Here is a 17225-nt window from a genome sequence, read left to right as displayed (position 1 = left end):
GTCTTATTAGAGAAACCTTGTCAGTTGGTAAAAGCAGCTCAAAGTGCCATTGGTCTGTTTGATCACCGTACTCAAATGGTCCGAGACATCGATTCTTCAACTCCGAGCTTCTATTGGTTCTTAGAAGTAGCGAGGTTTGCACTGATTGGCTAGCGCCTCAAAGCGGTAGTGTGTTACAAACGTCTAAACGCTGAGGAAGTAGACTTGTCCGATGTCAACTTGCCCTGATATGAAAATTCTCTCGACAATATGTAATATTTTTCATGACTTAAACAATAATCGCCAAGAAGGTAAGCTGTTTTGCTGTGGTTTATGCACTTAGAGTTTGTTTGTAAGATCGTTGTGTATTGCTGTCCCGTGTCTTGCATCGGTTCATTTGCGGAGAACATTCATTTTAAGAGCGATCAAGAGATCCAATACAACGTTACGAAGTACGATTATCAATTACTACATTGTAATTGAGACGTTTAATAGGCGTAAATGTTTGTTTTTCACTCTCGTGCATTATAATCTCTGTACCGCGTTAAACCGGACACTTCATGTCTTTGAATGAACTGCGGAGTTGTTCATTTGGAAAACGAGTTTTTATAACTTACTTAAATCCACAATTATATATGAACAGCACGAGACTGTAACTATTAATGTATCTCACAGATGATAATATCTGGGCTATAGATGTGGAGAATGAGTAATGAGCTCTTAATGTAAAGTCAGTGCTGTGCGGCCTTTAGAGGATGGACATGATACACGTCGAGACTGAACGCACATAAATCCCTCTGAAGAGTGATAATTCATCACACTACGAACTATGTCAAAAGTTTCCTCTTTCTAATTTAACATAAAGTGGTTAATAGGGTGTTAAATATCTCCTGCTGTCTCTAGGTACTGTGCTTTTCGCTGCCAGTGTCCTCTAGAGGTCTTTAGTTTGGTCATTTGTCTTGACATGCACATCAAACATTTTTTTTTGGAAACATTAGCCTACAGTTTTATGTTTGTGAAAGAAGTCTCTAATGCTCGCCAAGGCTGTTTTCATTTAATATTAAATACAGGAAAAAACTATAATTTGTTACACATAACAAAAGTTATGTTTCTAAAATATATTCTCCTGAATATATTTTAAAATGCAATTAATTCCTGTGATGGCAAAGTTTCATATGATCACTCAGATGCTGATTTGCTGATCAGGTAACATTTATTCTTCTTATTATTATCATCAATGTTGAAAACAGTTGCTGCTTAACATTTTTATGGAAATAGTGATATCTATCTATCTATCTATCTATCTATCTATCTATCTATCTATCTATCTATCTATCTATATATATCTATATATATATATATATATATATATATATATATTATTCTTTGATGAATAGAAAGTTCAACAAACAGCATTTATTAAATTTATTTATTAAAGTATTTATTTAAGTATTTTTTATTTGTACAATTATAAATGTCTTAATTGTAACTTTTTACCAATTTAATGCATCCCTGATGAATAAAAGTATTAATTTCTTTCTTTTTTAATCTTACCACAAATGTTAGTATCATTGTTTCCACAAAAATGTTAATAAGCAAAAACTGTTTTCAACATTGAAAATAATAATATTAATAATAGTTTCTTGAGCAGCAAATCAGCATATCAGAATTATTTCGAAATGATCATATGACACCGAAGACTGGATGATATATAAACACATTTTCTTATAGATTTTAATATATAAAGACAGTAATGATGCTAAACAAATATTATACATACTTTTTTTAAATATAAAATAATTAATTTAAATTTGTAATAATATGCCACAATATTACTGTTTTTACTGTATTTTCGATTAAATAAATGCACCCATTAACAAATTACTATGGGTCAATCACTTATGCAAGTTATCATAAACATTTTCTGATGAGAAAATATAAAAATGAAAATTGGGAGAGTAGATGAGAACATTTGCAGTGTTATTTTATTATTTAGTATAATTAAATATGATTTATTTATATTCATTTAATAAATGTATTTCCATAATTTATGTAATTTTATATTATATTAATTAATGTGGGTTGTTTATTCACTGCATCAGACTCCATATAATTGTACTCCATGAGATCTTACCGTTGTTATTACACCGTTTAATACAGTGCTATAAGCAGTCATGCCAGCTCAGCCCGCTCCCAGAGAGCCAGAGGAGGAGATGGAGACGGAGGCCGACTCCGAGCTTCCTCAAACTAACGGCGAGGCGGAGGAAGAGCGAGAGAGAGATGGAGGAGAGGCAGAGGAGACGATGGAGGAGAGTGGAGAGGAGCGGGACAGCGACCTGGAGGACAGTGAGGGAGAGGAGGAAGAGGAAGAAGAGGAAGAGAGTTCAGGTCTGTTTATATCAGATTAAATGATGTATACATTTCTCTGTGTACTGTTCCAGCTGCTGATACAACTTCACCATAAAATGAAATTATATTTTGCATAAAGAAAATTAAACCTTATTTTTAGGGCCAATAACTGAGGGTTATAGATTTTTATATTATAATTTGTGCATGACCATTCATTATCAAATCCCTTCCAGATCGTATCCCTGAACTGCAAGCCAAAATTGATCTTATAGTGATATATAAAATGCAGTTTAGTAAAGTCTGACTGGAATCGAAAGGAAAAGAGAATGACCTGGATTGGATCTCTCTTTCAGAAATGGATGATGAAGATTGTGAGAGAAGACGATCACAGTGCCTGGATGAAATGTCTGACCTAGAAAAACAATTCCTGGAGTTAAAAGACAAGTAAGAATCCTTCTTTCTTATAGGTTTGGGCTAGGTGACATTTCTTTTTTTAGACCAAAAGAAACAGGGCCATCGTCTGGGATGGATGGGCTTAAGAGGAAGCCTACCAATAAAAGTCCATATTCTGTATTGTATTGTTCTCAACAAATGGTATTGTTTGAAGAACATTGACTGTACATTGTGGCTACAACCAAATTCTGGAGCTCTATAGATTACTTTTTCATCGATTTCAGGCTTTTTCAAGAACGTCTGCACCAGGTTAAAATGAAGCTGGATGAGGTGTTGACAGGAAAGGCAGGAGAGTACAAAGAACCTCTGGCAACACTGCAGCAGAACCTACAACAGAGGACACAAGTGGCAGGTGACATACATATCTGCCTTATGATAAGAGGTCCACCGATTTATTGGTTTTGCTGATTCCTCTGCACCGATAGCTGATTTCTGGAACTATCGTTATCGGCAATAATCCACAACGAGAGTTTCTCCCGGTTGCGTCCACTGCGAGAGCGGCTGAAAAGGCTCGGCTGTCGTTACACAGTGCAAGAGCGGCCTCTAGAGGCCAAATAAAAACGCATCGATCCTCGTGGTGTTTTGGCTTGAAACGGAGCGGAATCAGATGCTGATGTGAAACTTCGACAAATAAAATGTATGTGCACTACAGAACATGTTGTCAGATTTAAAAATAATCAATTTGTTGACAAGATGCTGCATTAGTAGAGAACAGCAGTATGTTTGTCGACAAGGCTGAGAGGACATTATCAAGTGATAAGAACAATGTGACAAATCCAGAATAAATGTTTAAATGTCATGATTGTTACGGTCTATTTTCATTAGTTTATATCCAGCTTGGGCGTTTATTAATTCGTTAAGTTAAGATGCTAAGTTGCATCTCTGCGGAAGTGGATGCACCTATATGCACGTTTCAAACTAATTACATAATCAGAGAATATTTGTTTTCGATTCGAAGTTTAAAAGTAGACATTTCAAGCAATTTATGTACACTAAGGCAAGTCTACACTTAGTTTCAATTTATATTCAGGATTAGGGCTGGGTATTGTTCAAAATCTTTCGATCCGGTGCCAATTTCGATACCTGAGTTTCAATACCGGTTCCTAACGATACTTTTTTCGGTACCAATTTTATGAAATCCATTTTAACAAGATTACATAACACATTCATAGGCGCCCATTTATGTTTTCCTCCGTGGGTGCTCATAGGCGCACACGCCCTTTAAAAAAAAAAGTAACGTTAGGCCTAGTCAAAAAATGTTTGCATTTCAGAACCGAACGAGAAGCGCAGCGCTGCGTCTATGACAACCTGAGGTAGCCTATCTCACACCGGACGCGCCCTTTTTCAGTTTACGGCCAGCAATATTGTAATGTTATGTTTAAGGACATTATGGAATTAAGATAATGTCTGTATGTTATGATTGTACTGTACAATTAAATACAACCGGGGGGTCCGTTAACTGAATGAATTGAGAATATCACCTGGAAATCCGATAACATCAGCAATTTTCATTCAAGCAGCTGATTTCTGTAAATTAATGTAAAACTAAATGTATATTGCAGCACAGGTTGAAGTCAGTATGTACATTAATGACGATTTGAGACAAATAAATGTAAATTTAATATAAAACTATGTAAATCGCACTCTGTGGCACGGCAGGATTTTGAACAAGGTCCTATAGCGGTGGCTGGGCGCCGCCAGTGTGTGTAAGTTACACTCATAGAGAATAATGTGTTCGAATTTTAAAAGACATGGCACTGCGCGACATGGCACTGCGCGACGCGGCGCTGCGCTTCTCGTCCGGTGTGCGACCCCTTTTAGGAAATGGACAGCCGCCGACACGAACGCACACACCCATTTACTTGATAATAAAGCCGTAAAGTAGGCTATCTTTCAACTCAGGACCATAGCTCAGGACAGCGCCACTTCTCACATACAGACAGGATTGGAGATCAAAAGTTTAACTGACACGTAACCGCGATCAGAGGCGTTTTCATCCGAGAAACGCTGTGATTGGTGGATAGGATATGGAGCAGGCGACTGACAGCGACATAACCAATCTCACAGTGTGACAGACGCTTCACATAGCACCAACTGCAATGTTTAATTTTAAATGAATGTAGCCTACTGGCAGTCTGGCACACGTGGGTGCTCGGTATTTTCCGTGGGTGCTCGAGCCCCGGAGCACCCACGGTATCTGCGCCTATGAACACATTACCTCAGAAAAACTTTCGTTTTATTTTTCTCAGTTTGACTCGTGCTCCTTAGCCAGTGCAAAAAGGAACAAAAAAAGCACAAAGGAACAAAAAAAATTTAATAAAGAGCTCATGCTCACCAAAGCTGATTTGTTTTTAAAATAAAAAATACAGTAAAACTTGTAATATTGTGAAATAGTATTACAATTTAAAATCTTATTTGAATATATTTCAAAATGTTATTTATTGAAATGAATTGAATTCAAAGCTGAATTTTCCAAATCATTACTTCAGTGTCACATAACCCTTCAGAAATATGAAAACAGTTGGCTGCTTAATATTTTGGAAACTATAATAGGCCTACATTTTTTCATGATTCTTAAATGAATAAAAAATTCAAAAGAAAAGCATTTATTTAAAAACAAAATATTTGATAACATTACACATGTTTTAATGTCACCTTTGATAACTTTAATCAATGCATCCTATTCCTTACTGAAAAAAAAAATTCTGACTAACCAACACAATTATGAACGGCAGTGTACATTCAGTAGGTTATTATTTATTGCAATATAAACACTGTCAGAGTGATCAACAAGGTATCTCTTCATTTACCAGTCTAAGATGGAGTAACTTTTATGTTTACTCCGTGCACTGTTCATCATATGTCGTGGTACCGGTCTTTGCAGCAATTATTTTACCTCAAATACTGCATCGCGCGCTGTTGGCATCGAGCCTGGAGAAATGTACCCAGCCACACTTTTGATCGACTTTTCCACATCTTTAAGGTATTATGTGTGTGTGCTCGCGTCTCATATGAATATGTGCGCGAGTTTGTGTGTGTGCTCGTGTCTCATATAAGTATGCGCATGGAGAGTTTGTGCGTGCATGCGCGCGTCTCATATGAGTGTGTGCGGAAAGTTCCGCGCGCTTTGTATGTGTAGAGTTTGCGTGTATGTGCATTTCATATGTATTTGTTTGAGCACTGACGTTGACGAGTTAACTCCTTAGGTATCGAAATCTGGAACCGAACAACATGTCATTTTTCGATACTCGATAGTATCGAAGCAATTCGGTCGGTACCTAAAAAGTATCGAACTCGGTACCCAGCCCTATTCAGGATGCGCTCCAGTTCACTGAGGTCAAGATAGCAGAAAGCCTATCCTGTTTATTTTTCTTTATTTTACAAAAATGGTTTGTTATTGTGAGTGTACACAAATAAATTTACAGTTTCGAATGATGCATTACTTTTATATGTATGACCAAAAATTAAGTATTGTAAGTTCTTTCCAATGTTTACAGAAAAAAATGCAAGTGATTGCACCAGCACCTCTATGGCCTTGTTCCAAATGACACACTTCATATGCCATTTCGGAAATGTAGACTTACAAAGACTGCCGCGTGCACGTGTCCGTTAAGTCCATGTGTCCCATGTGTCATTTTAGGTTTCAGAAGGGTGCTCACGGGCGCTCATTTTGCGGTCAATATGTGCCCTTTTGCTGAGCCTGCTCTGAAGCGAGCTCCACAGCAGACCTCGACCCGACAGTCAAAGCGGCGTTACGTCACGAAAGTGCAGACTCGTTGGAAGACCTCGAGTGTTTAGGGTGGCATTAGGGTGGCATTCAGCTTCCACACTCTACACAAACACTATATGCTCCTAATAATAGCGCACATTTATCTAGGTTAACATGTAATGGTGCCTACTATTTAAACGAATGCTGTAGAAGTATTGTTCATTTTTAGTTCATGTTAATTTCAATAATTTACTACAAATACATTTATAAAAGTTTAGTTTAGTTAATGCACTTCAGTAACTAATGTCAATGAAAAATAGTTTTTACAAATACTAATAAAATATATTATATTGTTCATGAAAGCTAATGCATTAAGTAATGTTAACAAATGGTACCTTATTGTGAAGTGTTACTTATGAAATTTACATGAGATGTTTCTAGATTATAACTACACACACACACACACATTTTACCATGTTTTAGTTAAGTCAAGTTCGCTTTATTTATGTAGTGCTTTTTACAATACAGATTGTTTCAAAGCAGCTTTACTGTAATAACAGGAAAATAATGCAACAAAGTTTTTTACCAAAAGAAAATAGCGTCATAGTCCAGCTTAATTAAGTTTATTGATGGTTCATTTTTGTTGTAAAAAAGTTATTAATATAGTTAATTTATATATATAGTCGCTCTGGAGCAAACTTTGATGTCATCGTCCAGCTCAGTTCTCATATAATGATGTCAATGCAGGCAGATCAGTATTATTTTTGATTATTAATGTCCCCAACTAAGCAAGCCAAAGGCGATTAATTAATACATATTATTATGTAATGTTAATTAATATATATTAATATTTATAGATTTAATTTGAAAGTTCAATACATTTTTATACATCAGTCAATACTGCATAAAGTTCTGCACTATTTTACTTTGAGTGTTATGTTTTGATTCAGAATATAAAAAAAAAAACATTGGCTCATTAATCGGCTTTCGGCAGGTACTGCCCAACTTAGTTATCGGTATCGGCAAAATCCAATATTGGTTGACCTCTACTTATGATGTCTCTCTTACATCTTAAACGCAGGTCTTGGATCAACTGTTATTTGTTTATTTACTGATCTCCCTGTCGCCCCATCTAGGTGTGTACAGAGAACTATGTCTGCAAGTGGTCAAACACAAACATGAATGTGAAGTGCAGGGGGCAAAGCAACATTTAGAGGTAAAGCGGCTCATCAGACCCACATATCTAGACATTGTTTACAAAAAGCAGTCTAACTTTATATTAAGTGTCTTTATACCATGGTCTGTCTGAATACTCGATTCTGATTGGCTGGAAAGAGTGCAATAAAGCTGTTTAATGCACAGGTAGTTCCAAGTCAGTTTAATCACTGTCTATATTAATGCACTGCTTTCATTGAAGCGCGCACACACACACACATACACACACACAGACGTCACTCGCACACAGAGATCGGAGTTTGAGCTGCGCACACACACAAACATTCAGGAGCACAGACACTTATCATCAATGGTGCCCCGTGACTTTTATTAATAAAATAGCTTCGCTAATGAATAGCTACATTATATTTATCATCAACGATAGGTTTTCGCTGGTTTTAAAGTAATTAAACTCAAAGTAAAAAAAATTAAATTACTAAAAATGTATTCTTCCTGTCAAATATTGCACTGCAAACATCAATAACAGGTTTAAGTGGTCAAAAATACCAATGTATCAGCTTCTCGTCGGGTGGTTTTTTGCCTCCACGTCATACATTAAAATGTATTTAACTACTATGTACTAGCATTTTAATAAATCATTTGATACAATGCAATTCTTGTGTACATACATGTTTTTACACTGTACTTGGTAACACTTTTACAGTGTCCTTGTTACATATGTTACATGTACTTACCATAGTAATAAGAGTAAATTATGCTTAATTACACGCAATTAACCGTCAACCAAAACCTAATCCTACTCTAACCCTTTTGTAAGTACATGTTGTTAATTATTATTACTCAGTACTTAAATATATAATTACACAGTGACACCTTAAAATAAAGTGTAACCCTGTACTTTATTACAAATACCTGCTAGGCCTGTCGCGATAATCAATAAATCAATTAATCGCACGATAAAAAAAATTTGCTCGATAATTTTTCCGGCCGCGATAATTTACATTTGCATGCTTGTTTTGTTTTCCTCGTCTCTCTCTCTCTCTCTCTCTCTCTCTCTCTCTCTCTCTCTCTCTCTCTCTCTCTCTCTACCAAAGAGACTGGATGACAATATCAATGCTGACCGCCACACATTGATTTTCGAATGTTTTTTTTAATTATAATTTTTTTTTTTTACTGAGCCTATTTACAATCGTATTTGATTGCAGAGCGCCGTAGCGCGTCCCTCTCTCTCTCTCGCGCGCGCTCTTTCACCCTCATATGAGGCGACATACCGCCGTCTAGGGCTTAAATCAAACTTCATTCACGCACACATAGGCCTATATGAAACACTTGCATACACATTAAGTAGTCAAACATACATGTATACTGCTGAATGCTCAAACTCTACACACACGGGAACGAGATGCGCGCACACAAACTCTCCACGCACATATGAGACGCGCGCAAACACGCAAACTCGCGCACACTCATATGAGACGCGAGCGCAAACACACGCACAAACTCGCGCACAAACTCAATGAGACGGCGCACACACACACACAAACTGTCCGCGCACATACTCATATGAGATGCGAGCACACACACACACACAAACTAGTGCAAATACTCATATGAGACGCTTGCTCACACAGTATATGATGCATATGATTCTCAGTGTGAACGGAAGTCACACATGTGCATTTTTTGTTAACAGAGACATTAACTAGTCCATTGCTTTTATTGTTTTTGCTTTTTTTTTCATTTAAATAGTCTTTAGAAATAAAAGTTTATTGATGTTTGAAAAGGTGTACCTGCATTATTATGCCATTATCATCATTATTTTAGATGAAAATGGTCTCAGAACGACAATATTATCGTTTATGATCAATATTATCGTTTATCGCAATAATTTCTTGGACAATTTATCGTCCAGCAAAATTTGTTATCATGACAGGCCTAATACCTGCATGGAATTACAGCTGTAATTCATTTCTATTAATTGCACCGTTGAACCTTCACTTACACACTAACCCACCCTTAAACCTAACCATACAACCAAACCTGTCACTAACCTTACCCACATCCGACCACAATAGCAGCAAAACTGTTTTGCAATAAAACATGTACACAATAAGTTGTACCTAACTTTTTTTATTTGGGTACATAGAAGTTAAAGACACCTAATATCTGTGACTCAAAAAGCTCATTCATACACAAACAAACATCGACACACCACATTTATCACAATCTAGATGCAGTATCAAACAAAACACTGCTGCAAATAAATATGTGTATATCTCTGCCAAAACAGTTGTGTTTGTTTGTTTGTTGACAGTGCATGAATCGTATCGAGTCAGTGTGTGTATATGTAATGAGATGCTCATTTCTCTAGAGTGAGAGGACACTCTTGCTTGATGCCATGAAAACAGAACTGATGGAGAAGATCCGCAGACTGGAGGATGACAAACAGAGTTCAGGTACACACACACACACACACACACACACACACACACACACACACACACACACACACACACACACACACACACACACACACACACACACACACACACACACACACACACACACACACACATTTACCTGGCTATCTGAACAAGGATGTAGCATTCCAATTCCTAAGCTTACTACAGGTGTGTTACCTGATAAAAATCTCGGGCCGTATTCACAATAATGGGCATGTCAGTCCTAATTTTAGGACTCCTACATTTTTTCTCTTGTTCCGTCAACACTTCTGTCACCACTTGCCTTCCAGATTAAATCCTGTTCCGGTTACTAATTAGTCATTTATCTGACACTTTTATCCTAAAGGTCTTACAGTACATTTATACAATTCACCAATTAACAGCTTGTGGTCGAGATCAGAGAGTGTCAATATACAGGAGTCACACATGCCACAACTTGGTCTCAGCTGCTTTGTGAATAGGTTTTAAGAGGAAGCTCTTACCTAAGAAATTTTACTGCTATTTAGGAGAAGTCTTAGTGGTTTTGTGAATACGGCCCCTGTTATCTTATAATGTAAGTCAATGATATCTGTATAACAGTATAGCAAACTACTTGAATAAAATGCATATACTTTTCATAAGTAAGATGATATTTACAGTAAATGCTTAGTTTTATGATCAAAGCTATGCAGTTATCATTGTGTGGGACAAAACATATAATGCAATGCAATACAGTGATGATTGAGAGATGTACAAATAAATGTACCTCTAAAAGACTGATTTTTCTAATATTTCAATATATACTGACTGTATATATATATATGTATATAGATAATGAAAAACCTAAATTGCTTCAGTGCAGTATGTGTTTTTCTTGAAAAACTACTAACAATAAAATGTTATTTTTTCGTTTGCTTTATAAAAATCAGTAAAGATTTTACAGAAAAAAGACACATGGATCATGACCTGAAGGGGGGTATTTTTAGAATGATACTAAAAGTCCTTTTACTTTAATTTGTAAAAAAAAAAAAAAAAAATTCTGTTTTGATCATGTTAATAATTTAGGCACCTTAGAAATGTGCATATCAAATATGATACAGCACATATGAGGAAGCGACTGTTCAGGTCACACAGTCTCTCAAGTTCATGCAAATCTCTAAACAGTGTCTCTAAATTAAAAGAAATTATTGTATATTTTTATTTATAAAAATTAGATACATATAGAATATTACTTATTTTATAATAACAAAAACATTATTCACTTTATTTATGAAACACTTTTTTAAGAGGTTTTGTCCTACTTGTGGGGACATTTTTAAGCATATTTGTCCTCCAGGAAGCTACTAGTTGTTAGAAACACATACAAATACTCACCAGATCCTTAAACGCACAAACTTGGTCTTTATCAATCAGAATGGTGGAATGATGAAGACAAGACAAAGAAGTGTAAGAGAAGTCGTCACCTGATTCGCCCAGACAGGAAAAAGAAGGCGGCTCTTGTGTCAGGTAATGAAGTGTGTCTCTTCTTCTCTTGTTCAGTCACCACTTGCCTTCAAGATTAAATCCTGTTCCAGTACCAACAGTTACTAATTAGTGATTTATCCAAAAGGTCTTACAGTACATTTAAACAATTCACCAAAGGCCACCAATTAACAGTTTGCAGTCCAGATCAGAAAGTGTGATTATACTGGAATCACACGCTTATTTATTTTCATTTCATTAAATAACGGGCTTAACATTCATACAACATGCTGTCTTATTGTTTGGACTTTTCTGAGAAGGACCTCATGAGACTTTCCATACTGGTCCAAGCTGATTTATGCTAGTTTTGCTCAACCAGCTTGGTCTTTCTTAAGAAGCTAATTAAAAAATGGGCTAAGCTAGTTAAGAAGCCTAGTATAGTCAGCCAAAAATCACCAAGCTAGGTCATTAACCATCAGGCTGCACCTTTTATCCAAACTCAGTTTAAAGAAGTTGTCTTACTTCCTCTCTGCTTGCTCAACATGTCTGTCTGTGTTTTTAGGGCCATACATAGTGTATATGCTAAGAGACATCGATATACTGGAGGACTGGACAGCCATCAAGAAGGTATTCATGTTGAGTGATCAGCCCTTCAATCACAGTGAAGCTATGTGACGGATCGTGACTTTTATCTTTCTGTCTTTCAGGCGAAAGCGGCACTGATACCTCTGAAAAAGAAAGCAGACAGTAAGTCAATTATTAAATGGGACTGGGTTCATTTAAGTACTTCATTCAAGCTTCCCTGTTGGTCTCTGTCTTTCTCAGGCAGCTACACTGGGAGGTCAAGGACCTCATGGTAGTCAGGTGAACTTCATTAAAATTTGACAAAACTGACTGCCTCCAAGAATGAACTCATTGTATATTTATTGAAGGAAATCACATGTGCGGACCATCAGGGTCCTTGGCTTAGGCTAAATATATGTAACCAATGATTTCTTTCTCCCGACAGGCTCGGAATAGATTTTATAGTGCAAAATTGGACTCTTTTTTTCTCTCTCTAAAAATGTGACTGTATAATTCAAATCATATTTAATTCTTTTTTTCTTTTTTTTGAGGACTTTAAAAAGTGTGTTACTGTGTGTTTTCAAATAATGGGGTCTTTATCTGGTAAAATACTTGCAGTAAACATGCCTTCAGGGATACTCACACACTCACAGATAAACACACCGTATGTACGGTGTTATTGTCTGTCTCTAGCTTAAATGGCGTCAAAGGCTTAAGCATGTTCTCCATTGCCGTCCCAGTTTCTTCCATTAGCCCTGATGCTCACTCACAAGCTCTATCTGTCTGGCCTCTGATTAAGTTAGATACTGACATTTGATTTATAGTACCATTTCCCTTGTTCTGTCACTCCAGACTGATCGACTAAAAATACTTTGGTTTTAATGTCACATTTAGAGTCCTGTTCTCTTTTTGTGGAAGAAAAATGGCTTGACGTGTAACATTTGATTCCACTCCATCTCTCATTTGTCTTTTTATTTCTCCCCAGATCTCACTCTTGCACTCACTTTCATCCCTCCATTCCTTTGCTGTCCTCGTTGGCATAATAGGCATAAATTACAACCAAATACAACACTGTTAATTATGCTGAAAATTTTGCTTGATTGTATTGAGTGTGGCCCAGACAGCAACATAATGTCGGCCCAGATCTGGGCCACATCTGGTACATGTGGATTCCACCCATACCAGATGTGTGCCGGATCTGGGCCGGCACTATGTTGCTGTCTGGGGCAAGTTGTAGTGTACTTTAAATTTGAAAAGTAAATATATATTTAATGTTTTTTTACTTAATATAATATTAGACAATATAATATTAATTCAATAAAAGACCATTTAAGTTTACTTGAAGAGAATACACTTTCCTAACACACTATAAAGTACACTGTTAAAAAGTGCACTTTAATTAAAAGTTTTACTTCAAAGATTTACATTTTAAAGCATTGTTTCAATATTCTTTTAAAGAAATTCACTTATTTTGATGTTGACTATCCTACTAAAGTAAAGTGCTTGATACTGATCATTTTAACTATGTTGTGTTCAAACATTTAAACTATATATATTGTAAATGTACTGAATTACAACTTCATCGTTACGTTAGTTTACCGTAATCACAACCAAGAGGTTTCTGTTAGTGTTTTGAATTGATCTGGAAAGTAATCTGTGAATTTGTTTGGTTCTGTGTGTCATATGAGGCCAAAGTTTGATTCTGACAAAAGAGAATATGTTTTTGACAAAAATATTTGATTTTGACGTGACAGTTTGAGGTTCGTGCAAGTTGGAATGTAGTTCTGAGATTGTCTTTATACTTGTGAGAAAATAGTGAATCGTTTCATGAACTGTGTTAGCAATCGAGAAAAAACATGATATAAATCCAACTATTATACAATTGAATGTAATTTAATTTTAATTAAAATGCAGTTGAAGTGTCTGAAAACATGAAATTTAGTTGACACTTAAATATATTCCTAACATATATTATTTCCATAACAAGTTTTTACAAGGGTGCATACATCTACCCACAACCAGATGTGGTTTTTATTTGTTTATTTATGCCTTTACCACTTTATCATGTTACATCTGTGAACCAATTTAATGACAGCAATTTCTAGACAGCCCTATATAGTGATAAAACGTCTCAACAATAGAAGGTTAGAGCATTCTGAGCTAGTAAAGCGTAACATGTTGAAGATGTTGAGCTTGTCTGTTTGTCTCTCAGACAGGCAAGTGGCCGTGCGATGTGAAGATGGGGCTCTCTTCTATGATGGAGAGAGATTCTCCAAAGGCAGCAGCGTTGTGCTAGAAGTCAATGACAACAGCCCAGCACAGTCAGTAGAGCATAAGACTCAAGACCGCATCTGTCTTCGCTTTCGCTTTGTTTGCAAAAACATTTCAATTAAAATGGTCTCCCTGTTTTCTTGTGTGTTTTTCTTAGGGTCGTAATATCAGGGATCAGCGCAGGAGAGGTCTGGTTCAAGCGCACAGATGGCACCAAAACCAAAATCTACGTCTCACAACTTCAGAAAGGCAAACACGCCATACGGAAAGCTTAAAGAAGATAATAATACGCTCAGAGAGTGGGTGAACCTTCCCTTTAATACTTACCAAATAACACAAATTTACCAACACCTTTAGAACAGCTTATTAAATCCAATCAAATTCTATGCACTGGTATTGATCAGAACAGAGGGTGTTTATTATGTGTAGTGACTTATGATCCCAGATCAGTTTTGGCCTTTCAAATACATATTTCATAATGAATATGATAATAAGGCAGATCTGGTCCGAGATCAATTTCTGGAGCAGCTTATATTTATTAATTAATACAAACTCAACAGTCATTCAACATTCAAAACCTGTTGACAAAATGCTAATAGACCATATAAAGCCTTTCTGTACCCTAATACTTTGAGTTCCTCACACTGAATAGATTCATAATGCTGACCATGTATGAAGTCTGATACAGACTCTGATCATTATCTGTCTTTGCCATTTAAAATGATTATAAAGGTCAATTATGTACATTAAAAACACCACAGGGGTGAAAAGGAATGCACTCACATCGAATCTTTCTATCGAAAACTGCTTCTTTAAGCTGATCTTGGATCTGTTTTTAATAGCTAAAGATTTGTATTTTAGAAGGAAGGATCAGGTCTCTGTGAAAAGTGCTGTCTGTTCCCAGAACGCACGAAAACACAATCAAACACCTTTTATTGCACCCAGAAAAACAAGAGATGTAACAGATTTTTTCCCAGTACATTTTGAAAGAATGTTGTTGTAATGCATTGTATTTATAGACATACGTAAAGTGATCTGAAACAGAGGTTGCTTTTTAAGACTTATTTATTAAGTGTTCAAGATAACCATGTATTTATAACAAGAATCATTATTAAAATCTAAACTTTTATTACATTTGCTGTTTAATGACTCTTTAATTCTAACATCTTGCAGGACTTGCAGAGACCGGAGGTTTTTATTTTAAACATGTACCGCCTGTGGCCTCTAGGGGACGCTGTAGTGTAGTGTTAGTGTTAAATGAGCTATATATTTTGCTTTTGGCCACTGGATGGGGCTAAACACTTAACGTAACATGAACAGACGCACTTAAGGGAAAACAAAACATATATAATCAACGGGGGATAGAAACTCCAGAACTTCTAGTATTAATTTATGCATTTGAAAATGAAAAACTCAAGCCCTGCGTACATCAAGTACCGACTCTTCTGGTTTCAATCATTGGGTTGTTGAGATTTAATAAATCTAACGATTCAAGAGTCTCTGAATGATTCGTGATTTGTAGAGAATGAAGAGGTGAAGCTGTGCAGACTCGTGAGGAAGAGGTAAGATATAGAGGCTTTAAGGTGGACAGACATTAAAGAGTTGCATTGAAATAGGTTGGTATGAATACACTACGAGAACCATAAAAATACACTTCATTTAAGTAATAAAAAACGACGAGAGATTATATTCCCAATAGCCTATAAACTCAATTTGGAACACGTTTTTCGATTTTTTGTTTTGTTTATTAAAAAATCTTATAAAGCAAATTAATTAACTGTCATACTTGCACATGAAGATAGTCACTGAGAGGTAGGCTACTAAACTAGGTTAAGGTGTGGGTTTTCACATTAATGGACACAGAAGCATGGCGAGCCTATGTTTCCTGTCGTACATTAGCTTTTACCAGAGAGTATGAAGTGGAGAACACATTTTTAAAAATAAACTCTTGTTATTTTTAATTTCAGTATAGCACACATCTGATTTTAAATGGCCGTCAGTGGAATACTATGAGCATCTAACTAACCGCAATTGTCCACACAAACAAGCTCGGCACCTTGATTGTTGCAGTCATGTATTTTAGCACTGCTGGGATGCATAATTTTAGCATCAGTATTCTGAACTACAACTCATGCATTTTATACTTTGAGGTGCTTCCTGCCATTTTGTAAATTTTACCACACAATCTACCAAACCGCTCACTCCAAACTTCTAAAGGCATGTCAACTTATGCAAAATGATTCTCTGGCAGAGAGTTTCTGACTGGCTGGAGCTTGGTGCTGTCACATATGCAGGTGTGATTTCCCAGGACACCAGTGATATCTGTCAAGTAGCAGGGACAAAAGTGCTTACAGCACATTTAAAGGGATAGTACACACACACACAAATTATAATTTTCTCGCCTTCATGTCGTTTCAACGCGAAAAGATGATGTTTGCTGTATGTATGTATGTGTGTGTGTGTGTTGATCAGTGTATACACTGATGAGCCAAAACATTATGAGCAGTCAAAGGTGAAGCAAATATTGTTGATCATCTCCTAACAAGGCCACATATTAAGGTCTGGGTAGATTAGATGGCAAGCAAACAATCAGTTCTAGTAATCAACATGTTAGATGCAGGAGCAATGGGCAGGAATAAAGATCTGACTTTGATAAGGGCCAAATTGTAATGGAAACCACAAACCAGTGAGATGGTGTTGGGCGCCCAAGGCTTATCGATGCATAAGGGCAACAAAGGCTATCCTATCTGAAGGTCTACTGTTGCTCAAGTCACACAAAATTATAATGATGGTTATAGGAGGAATATGTCACAACACAGTGC

General features: G+C 36.3%; 1 protein-coding gene across 2 annotated transcripts; it reads left to right on the top strand.

The window, feature by feature from the left end:
* Nucleotides 1-138: 138 nt before the first annotated feature.
* brms1 (BRMS1 transcriptional repressor and anoikis regulator) lies at nucleotides 139-15537 on the top strand. Of its 2 annotated transcripts, XM_077229561.1 has the most exons (11): nucleotides 139-290; nucleotides 2140-2367; nucleotides 2682-2772; nucleotides 3006-3133; nucleotides 7627-7706; nucleotides 10038-10122; nucleotides 11521-11613; nucleotides 12131-12195; nucleotides 12276-12315; nucleotides 14345-14453; nucleotides 14561-15537. In XM_077229561.1, exons 2-11 carry the CDS (start codon nucleotides 2154-2156, stop codon nucleotides 14676-14678), a joined length of 1023 nt encoding a protein of 340 aa, XP_077085676.1. In that variant the 5' UTR covers nucleotides 139-290; nucleotides 2140-2153; the 3' UTR covers nucleotides 14679-15537. The 2 variants fall into 2 exon arrangements, with proteins under 2 accessions (XP_077085676.1, XP_077085678.1); XM_077229563.1 differs by lacking the exon at nucleotides 14345-14453 and having other exon boundaries at nucleotides 171-290.
* Nucleotides 15538-17225: the final 1688 nt, after the last annotated feature.

The sequence above is a fragment of the Siphateles boraxobius genome, unplaced genomic scaffold (genome assembly GCF_051911475.1).
Source record: "Siphateles boraxobius isolate OS27281-9 unplaced genomic scaffold, OSU_SipBor_1 130, whole genome shotgun sequence".
Classification (NCBI taxonomy): Eukaryota; Metazoa; Chordata; class Actinopteri; order Cypriniformes; family Leuciscidae; genus Siphateles; species Siphateles boraxobius.
This window is presented reverse-complemented; position numbering and strand designations above follow the sequence as displayed.